The sequence below is a fragment of the Rhododendron vialii genome, chromosome 1a, assembly GCF_030253575.1.
Source record: "Rhododendron vialii isolate Sample 1 chromosome 1a, ASM3025357v1".
In the NCBI taxonomy this organism is placed as follows: domain Eukaryota; kingdom Viridiplantae; phylum Streptophyta; class Magnoliopsida; order Ericales; family Ericaceae; genus Rhododendron; species Rhododendron vialii.
Genome location: NC_080557.1, coordinates 41,919,408 through 41,928,348, shown reverse-complemented (window position 1 = coordinate 41,928,348; position 8,941 = coordinate 41,919,408). Strand labels below are relative to the sequence as shown.

The 8,941-nt window shown below is 39.4% G+C and overlaps 2 protein-coding genes across 4 annotated transcripts; both read right to left on the bottom strand.

Annotated features, from left to right (window-relative positions):
* Window positions 1-452: 452 nt before the first annotated feature.
* LOC131302916 (factor of DNA methylation 3-like) lies at window positions 453-2,616 on the bottom strand. The gene is made up of 3 exons (XM_058329709.1): window positions 2,465-2,616; window positions 1,924-2,127; window positions 453-1,187 (listed from the first exon to the last, which is right to left on the bottom strand). The coding sequence occupies exons 2-3, from the start codon at window positions 2,086-2,088 to the stop codon at window positions 969-971; spliced, it is 384 nt and encodes a 127-aa protein (XP_058185692.1). The 5' UTR covers window positions 2,089-2,127; window positions 2,465-2,616; the 3' UTR covers window positions 453-968.
* A 210-nt stretch (window positions 2,617-2,826) lies between these two features.
* On the bottom strand, window positions 2,827-7,997 carry LOC131302881 (uncharacterized). 3 transcript variants are annotated; one of them, XR_009191905.1, is made up of 12 exons: window positions 7,794-7,997; window positions 6,726-6,878; window positions 6,565-6,628; window positions 6,313-6,444; window positions 5,566-6,204; window positions 5,304-5,474; window positions 4,933-5,186; window positions 3,961-4,037; window positions 3,656-3,854; window positions 3,352-3,422; window positions 3,026-3,070; window positions 2,827-2,928 (listed from the first exon to the last, which is right to left on the bottom strand). XR_009191905.1 is itself a non-coding variant. In XM_058329680.1 (9 exons), the coding sequence occupies exons 2-9, from the start codon at window positions 6,875-6,877 to the stop codon at window positions 3,790-3,792; spliced, it is 1,554 nt and encodes a 517-aa protein (XP_058185663.1). In that variant the 5' UTR covers window position 6,878; window positions 7,138-7,266; the 3' UTR covers window positions 3,352-3,789. The 3 variants fall into 3 exon arrangements, 1 of the variants encoding a protein (XP_058185663.1); XR_009191906.1 differs by lacking the exon at window positions 7,794-7,997 and adding an exon at window positions 7,138-7,266; XM_058329680.1 differs by lacking the exons at window positions 2,827-2,928; window positions 3,026-3,070; window positions 7,794-7,997 and adding an exon at window positions 7,138-7,266 and having other exon boundaries at window positions 3,352-3,854.
* Between the last annotated feature and the right edge of the window lie 944 nt (window positions 7,998-8,941).

The window sequence follows — 8,941 nt, the reverse complement described above, 5'->3', positions numbered from 1 at the left end:
TTAGGGTGGTCGGCGGCAGTTTATCAGAGGGTTAGGATTAGGGTGTTCAGGCCAAGCCTGGTTTGATTTTGGACTGGGCTTGGCCCGTATTTGAGCTGAGGTTTAGATCTGGGCTTGAGACTCATAGGTGTTTGGGCTTGGCCCAATGGGTGTTGATGGAGCTTTGCTTAACAGCTCAAGACGTGTTTTGATAATTGCCAAGGACATGCTGAGAACATTTTATTAATGCTGAAAATGTCCTTAGCGGATATTAATTATCAAAACACGTCATAGGCTGTCATTTTCCCCTCTTATTAACTTAGGATTTGGCTCTCAGATGTGCAAGTGATAGTTCTTAGATTTGCTTAGGATTTGATGCCTTCATTCCTTGTTCTTTTTAATCTTTGTAACAATTTTCACAGATTAATAAAAAAAATCCCTGTAAAACAAAAAAAAAAAAGCATTACAAAATAGACTAACGGCTGACAAAGTTAAAACAATGACACTATCTTGGTACATTGATGGGAGGATAGCTCCAACACGTGGTTACTATCCCTCCAATATAAAGGAGCAAAACAAGACTTTCCCCATGCAACAGGAAGGAACACGGGGCCTGCTTGAAGGATCATAAGGAAATACAAGGACTCGAAGTGTAATAAACACTACCCTTGATAAAATACATAGAAAATAGACCAAAATACCTAAGCTAGGATCCAACTACTACAACACATTCCAAAGTGTGTACAATCATTTGGACCCTAGATGACACGACAAAAAGTGCATGAATTATAAGTTGGCTCGGTGTTGAAGTTGCTAACACGCTTTGACTTGGTCGCTCGACATGTTGGCCAGGAACATGGAATTCCGGCACAATGGTTTGAGTCATGACGGGGTTCAGTTGGGTAACCCGTCACACTATGCCATGTCCGAAGTCAGAACCCTCCAATGCAAAACAAACAAAAGGCAAGTCATGAACTTTATCTTCTCCTTCATTTATGCCTTTTCCATTGTTTCAGCACGTAAGACAGTCCCTCGGTTGAGGTTGCCTTCCTTTCTTCCTTGAAATTCCATAATTCTGGGAAGACACACCGACCACTGGGGTTGTACTCATTTATCTCGGTCAAGGCAGTTGTTACAGCCTCATAAACCTCGTCGCCAAACTCACCCTTTAAACCATTCAGTTTCTCATCCTCCTCGTTGATCACTTCCTGAGCACCCAAATGCAAAATTAGACCAAACAATAAGGTTATTAGAAATGTAAAGGGAAGGGGAAAACATTAATGAATATAGGTGCAGATTCTGAGGTATAAACAAAAACAAAGAACGCTGCAATGTACTGAGAACAGAAAAGTAAAGAGAAAATGGATGCAAATCCAGCCAATTTTCTCTAATACTAAAAGGGATCCTAAATCTTCAGCCAGACAAAAAAGAGAGGAAAAATTGCAAACAAGAAAGCTAATCAGATTAATGTTCCATAGCATCCCAGGTCCTAAGAAAAGTACAGAATACAGATGGTATAAAGCACCAGTCTTGTCTTTGTCCTATATTTTTATGATGCACAATACAGGGAAGATATGGAAGGATGGGGAAAGAGGCAGGTAAGGTGCAGGTTACTGGTCCGGTGGTAGTTAGTGCCCAATTCAAACTGATTGCGTCTTTTGCACTGGCTATACAGATATACTGCAATGTCCACCGGCTCTGAATCCCCCTTGGTCACGCCCAGGCAGGAACACTACCACTGGTCGCCCACGAACTCCCCTTTTGTCAAACAGTAGAAAAACAAAAACCTTGGGACAAAAATAGTGACTTTTTATCAAAAACAATACAGTATCAATTTTTATAAGAATGTTTACAAGGCCGCCCAATTAGTTTTTCTGAACTCAGTACTTGCATTCAATTCCGTAGGCAATGTAACTAGGAGCATTATGACAGCACAGCACCTACCTTATGAACTCCTGATGCGAGGATGATTTTGAAAGGATGCCAGTTAGGATCCCTCATATAACCCTCCCACAAGGAACACATTTCTGTCGCTTTGTACCCTGCTTCTTCACTTGTATACTTTCTCTTGACTGCTCTGAGGAATGGCTTAGTGTCAAGCTCACCCATTCTCTTGACTCCAATGGAACCACGGTTGTCCTTCAGACCCTAGATGGAAAGAGATGAAATAATAGCTCAATACTAAAGAACGAATGTTATAAGAAACTCAGAGAGAGAATCTTCAATCCAATAGAAACTGTATTAACACGAGCAACCACACAAACAACTTTTAATTTTTCTTCTCTCCAAAGGACAGTAGAAGACATCAGAAGGAAGAAGACTTGGAGTGCGGTGAAATTTAAAGGGGGTAGGGCATTTAAGGAGAAAAAGGCAGGGCACAGAATACATGGTATTGCCTGAAAAAGGCAGGATGCAGAAATTCCTCGGTGAACAGAGGAGAACTTGAACTACGTGCATAACTTTAGCAAAAGGTAAACAAACTTACAGAAACTGGTGCTATTGGCGTTTAAATGTACTGATTTGTCCGGTATACGAGGAAGAATGGAATGGATCAGCAGGACATAACATTCAGGAATGATTAATGCGGTGTGCCTTGGGAGTACACCATTCAAACCTTCTTCCAAAAAACCATGATAAAAGAACACGACTCACATTAATTAACTCTTTGCGAGTTTCTAGCAACTCATCATTGCTTTTGCGTTCCTTAGTAATAAGAGCTTGAATCAGACAATCTTGATCTTCAATCTCTTGCTCCTTATCTTTTAGATCCTTTTGAATTGTATCAAGTTTGTTCTCAAGTTCCACCTCACCGTTCATGTTGTCCTTTAGCCCCACTTCAACATCCTCAAAGGACCCTTTAAAAACTTTTAGCGCCAACTCCAGTGCATGCTTGGCATCAAGTTTCTTCTCGAGTTCAACAATCCTTCTATGAAGGTCTTCGTTTTCTCTCTGCCGTCGAAATTTAAAGCAAATTATGCAGTATATTACAGATATTATGATTCCCATTTATGTGACATGATCAAAAACACACAAAAAAACATATTACCTTCTGTTCTTCTGCCAACCTCAAAGCAATCTCCTCCTTTTCTCTCTGCCATAGAAAGCCAGAATTTAATTGATGCAGAAATCAAAACAGTAGAACTCAGCTCCATGATTGATACTTTATTACTTTACTAACGTAATTAATAACAGAAAACAGGTCACATAAACATAAACATTTTTCCGCTTCTGCTTTTATTCTCTTGGTTGCTGAGTCAAAAATTCTTTGAGTGATCTTTTTCTTTCTGTCATAGTACATAATAATTTATGCAATCACCAATTTAGTATAATTTATGCAACATATAGAAGTCGAAACAGAAACAAGGCTGTTACCCTTGCTTGTTCTTCTGCCAACCTTGAGCATTTTCATCTGCCCTTTTTTTGTCCAACATTGCTCTCTCATGCTAGAAACAAAACAAATCCGATACCATAGTAGACAAATAAGTAAATGTCTCCAATTCAAAAATAAAAGAGTATAACTTCAAATCTTGATATTCTGGTTAGAAATGTAAAATAGGAAGAGCATAGTTTCTCTTGCAGACGACGAGTCGATGGGTTGGAAGGGTGGCAGTTGCTACTCTTACATATCCTTTCACAAATCAAGTGATAATCCGTAACAACTGAAAAAATAGAGTACCATTTTCTTCTCAGAGTACAACTGCATTCTCTCCTTTTGAATTTTGGCCTCCCATTTCTTAAACTCTTTTTCACGTCTGTTATACTCTTCTTCACATTCCTTAAGCTTTATATGTCAAGCTTCTAACTTATGTGCTATCTTTTCCTGCTCCTTGAAATCTTTTCCAGTTGACTGCCTGCATTCTTCATCATCCTTGCATCTAGTTAACATAGAATTCCACGATGCAACAAGAAAGTATCCACTTGTTAAGGATAATCTAATGAAAACAAATGATGGCAAAATAACTCAATTTAGTTACAGCATACCAGAGATAAGGTCGGGAAATTTCGCAGCGAAGGGCACTTTCGCGTGTCTTCCTTTGGGAGGCCCAGCAGTATCAACACTTTGTTTGGTTAAGAGGAAAGGAAAAATATGAGAAATGAAAACAATTATCAAAAAATATTTTGCGAAAAAATTATTCTGCTCAAGACATTATTTTGCTATTTTTTATTCTGTCTTCTCTCGAAATCAAACCAAAAACAATGGAAGAATATTCTTTAATTCCGTTTCTACACTCTTCCTTCTCTTAAGAAAACAAAAAACTTCAAACAAGATGACAAGGAGTTGAGCAGTTCCAAACAAGAAAGGCATACAACTGAATGACCGGTCTCAGACCCAAAAAAAAAAATTACAGAACCCCTAAAAAACCATAGGTCATGAACTGAATAGCAAAGATAAAATGGATAGATAAATAGCAAGAAACCACAGATGGAGGGTTTAAGCAGAAAGTAATATGCATTGATAAATGGGTACATTATGAAACAGAGGCAGTCAATCAAAAGTATCACTAATTAATGGTCTCAACCCTTGAAATCACCAGAAACATGGTAAGAAGTGAAAGTAATACTGGATACATGGTGAGGCCTCGTAGATTGCGGTTTTACTCTCCTTTTTTTCCCGTTCAAAGCCTTGGCCCTCTCCTTTCTCACACTTTAGCAGGTGTCTTCCCCTTCCTTTCAAGATACGAATCAGTGGCCTCTCTCCCTGGAACCGATATCGTCCGCCATCGATCCTAGGCTAACACCATTGTTTGATTGGTTAGCACAGGTTTTGACCCACGATTTGATTTGAGTAGGTGTTTTCATTGCTATTTCGTTGTGTTCATTCCTATAAGGTAAAAGTTATCTCATTTGGTTGTTGCCTGCTCCTTGTCGAGTTAAGTGTGTTATTTCACATGCGGGAGAGGTTGGGGATGAAACACTTCATAGTGATACATAGATGGTTAAACTATTGAGTACCTGATGCTTTCCATATATGCTTTTGTGCTTTGATCTGCATTATTAAACAAATTGCTCCTGACACATCTAGTTGTTGCTTCTGGTTGTGGACAACCAGACCAGTCATATCCCTTGGAGGGATTCAGTGTCGAGGTGGAAGGACCCTCATTTCCAAGTGATTCGTAATGCTTCATCATGGCATTGTCCAATTCAATGATGTCCTGCAACTGCTCCTTGACCCTTCTCTTCACCCCATCATAAGCATCAATAGCAAGCTGCAGACATAGAACATGTCATGAATGGACACTACTATCACCAACAATGGTAGAAAGACTGGACATCGACTGCAAAAAGCAGCAAAATCACATCAAGGATAAAACATATTTCCTCACCGGATGCCGAAGACAACATTGGGGAAATTGACCCGGAATTGGGTCTTGAACCCCCACATTTGTCTCCTTCGCTATACGCTCCCCAAGGAGTTCCTTTGTCCAACACTGAATCAAGCAATCACCCGCATTACCAACACTCATTCCCATGGGAACTCTGTCAAAGTATATGAGCTGCAACAACCAAAATTACATTAAAAGTCGTTACAGAAATTATAACCATTGACAACGCTACATCACTTGTGCAAAAAAGTGCACGTTGTACCATGAGGATGAAAAGGCAGCCGCCGAGGCCCGGAAAACTACTCTTCCTTGCATTAGTCACATCCTTGTCGGCTCTCTTCTTAAACTTACTAACTTCAGCCACCAACCAATCAAGCACAAACTCAGGCCATGCATAGGACAGAATCTGCAATAAGTCAAAAACCGCCGGGTATAACCTTGGACCTGCCACATCCTTTGTGGTTGGACACAAGAAGCAAGCCAAGGCAAAGAGTAAGTATGCTGTCTTGAACTTTGCATCCGCCTGCCCCAATTTCATTACCTCCTCCAGCGTAGTAAACTTTACTCCCTTCTCGCAATCCACAAACATGTCTTCAACGTGTTTTCTATGAATTTCATCACACTCTAATGGAACTGGTTGGGTTCCAAAGGACAACCCTAATGCCCTTGCAACATCGGCAGTGCTTATTTGATACACTCTATCCCTCCCAAATTCCAGCGACCGCGTGTCCGTGTTGAAGTGGTGCACCAACCTGGCTAGAAAATCCCGATTCAATAAGTTGCATTTTAGTAGTAGGATTGATCCGAAACCAAGTCCCTCAACCGCATTTATTTGTTCATCGGTGAGAGTGCTATTGAGTTGCACCAACTTCTTCGGGGAACATCTCGTTAGAAACACGGGCTGCAAATGCAATAATTACTTAGACAATATATAGTGCCCGAGCTATTAAAGTTTTTCCGCACCTATGAATTCCAGTAACATTATGAAAACCTACGAAGGCAGCCATACCGGTGCAGTCTTCCTTTTTGCCTTCGGGGTAGTCTCCGCAATGTGGTCCCTTCTCATTTTCGCAAGGGTCTCATATTTCTCTCGTTGCGTGGCATCCATCTTCTTCCACCTCAGCCCAGCTTCTCTTGTATGCTGGATAGTGAAGACCAAAGTTAAAAACACAACATCAAGTAGAGGTTCATAATTTTAATGTCTGTGACAATGAAGAAAAATCGCAATAACTTTAAAAACTAGAAATGCATAAATACTAACCTCTTTTAGGCGAAACTGTCCACCGGGACCAGCCCTAGCTCTTGCATCTTCCAACCCTTCAGTACTGCACTTGGAAAGGTGAAAATTGCATAAGTCAAGATCATTACAAAAGGAAATCGAGATATAAATCAATTTATTACATGGGTCATAAAAAAGCATACAAGAATATGACAAAGGCATTTGTAGGCCCTTTCATGAGATCTTCTTCTGAGACACCAGTTTCATCGGGGGGAGAAGTTGCAGCACTCGGAGATGGAGCCATTGGTGTCTGGGTCCTTTTCCCAGATCGTGGTTGCTTCTTTGCTCTTTCCATCCTTCATTTAGCCAAAATGCAAACAAAATTTAACCATTGTAAAGTGTTTTTGCTGAATCCAATTAAAGGTTCAATCAAACAAACTACTTAACATACCCAATTCAGAAAAACTAGTAGAGTACCAGTCTGTCTATTTTTCACAGTACCAAATATTTATATGCATAAATCGACATAGTCTAAGGCCAAAAGCAATGTGTAAGATTATTGTGTGTGCAATCTAGGCGATTAATCAACGGTTGGGGGATCCACAAATAATCAACCTCTAGGTCATGAACTGTAACTTTTGTTTCTTTCCACCATCTTTCTTGACTGAAACGGCACACAACATTTTCAGAGACAAACCACAACCTTACCGCCTAGAGAAATAGAGATATCACCTCTCCCTCTCCGAAAAGGAAACAAACAAAGACAGAAAAAGTCCATTTTAAGCTCTTAGGGGCTAAACTAACAAACCCAATTTAGAAACGTACTCCGTAATGTGCCATTTAGTTACTGTCATACTGGTTTGTTTGGCATTTATCTTATTCTTTATTTGGGTGGTGCAGTGTGTCTCAGGCCACTTTGCGGGCACCTCATACCAATCCCTACCGCCTGTCCCACAACCTTTTCACACGCTTTCGCGCAGGTGAGGTGGCTTCAGAGTTGCTGACAATGAGAATTGAACACGAGATATTAGGAGGGAGCAAACCCCCTCCTAATGTCTCAGGCCAAGCCCACCAAGCCAACCCATTGGGGTTAGGCATATTATCTTCATTTATGGCTTTCGATGAATAGGAATTTTTGCAGAGACAGTATGCGTTCTTTCGGGACTTGGAAAAACTAAAACAGAAACCTGAATCGTAAACCCAAAACCATTGAATCTCTGGGGACCATGGCATTGGTAGAAGAAGTAATGAAAACGGTGGTGAAATCTTACCGGGAGATAGATAATAAAGTACTAGTCCAATGGGCCGTTGATATTTCTCTCTCATGCACAAAACACAGTCTCTCTCACTTCTCCATCAAACTCTGACTCTCAAGGTCAAGGTCATCTGAAGCACTTCGGGAGCACTTCACAGTTCACTCCCATGATTTTACCCTCCTCTTCTCTCTCCACCTTCGTAATATCACTCGATTCCTCTTGGGATACCGGTATCCCCATGTAATTATTTGAAGGCATAACATAAAATCAGACATAACATTTTTTTAAAAATAGTATAACATATTTATTATTATTATATTAGACATAACACTTTTTAAAACAGCATAATATAATCACCCGAAGGCATAATATTGTATTATTGTGGTGTTCCTTTTAAAAAAAGTTTTATGCTATTATTATGATGTCTTTCTGAAATGGCATAACATCACCACTAAAAGAAATAACATTAATTATTCGGAGGCATAATTTGGGACAATCTTAGAGGGGATACCTTAGATGTTCCCATCTTTTTACAATTGTGTTATTTTCCAAATTGCAAATAGTATATTGTTATGCTGATTCCTAGTTTAGTCCGTTGTAAAAAAACATGTCATTTTTAATTAAAAAATATCTGCGAATTTGATATTAAAATTTAAAAATAAATGAAAGAGAATAAAAAAAAAACTTATTCAAAACACTTATGGTATATTTAAAAATTGATCTTGAATAAAATCTACAATCACTAAGCATAATTTTCATCCTATGCTCCCTCAAGGGAAATGAGGCAAGCTTTAAAGTATTCCTAAAACCTTCGACGCAGATTTGCAATTACGTCTGTCAATGAATTGAAATCTGATCATAATCCGATAACATCGATTGTATAATTCGAATCCGATAATTCAAATACGACTTTTATATGGGGCTGACAATTTGAGACGAAGGGAGTAAAATATTTGGCATAAAATTAATGAAATAATAAAAAAGGCGACACTGCAAAAGTGCTTTCTGTATTCTTCATCACTTTGTTTACAAATGGTCATTGTATTATGTATTCTTCGTCAATTATATCTTGATCAATACTTTTTTGCTAGCCATAGAAAGGGGAGAGAATATTCAGTGCCCAGGGTCACCACCTGCGGTGCTTTTAGGCCCTCCCACGCCGC

What these genes read in the sequence shown, in the direction of transcription:
- LOC131302916 (XM_058329709.1), bottom strand. Translation starts at nt 2,088, where the DNA reads ATGGGTGAGCTTGACACTAAGCCATTCCTCAGAGCAGTCAAGAGAAAG. An exon ending in TCGCATCAGGAGTTCATAAG is followed by an intron (nt 1,188 to 1,923) that starts GTAGGTGCTGTG and finishes TTGGGTGCTCAG; the next exon opens with GAAGTGATCAACGAGGAGGA.
- LOC131302881 (XM_058329680.1), bottom strand. Translation starts at nt 6,877, where the DNA reads ATGGAAAGAGCAAAGAAGCAACCACGATCTGGGAAAAGGACCCAGACA. An exon ending in GACAGTTTCGCCTAAAAGAG is followed by an intron (nt 6,445 to 6,564) that starts GTTAGTATTTAT and finishes TTCACTATCCAG; the next exon opens with CATACAAGAGAAGCTGGGCT. An exon ending in GCATATATGGAAAGCATCAG is followed by an intron (nt 4,038 to 4,932) that starts GTACTCAATAGT and finishes AACCAAACAAAG; the next exon opens with TGTTGATACTGCTGGGCCTC.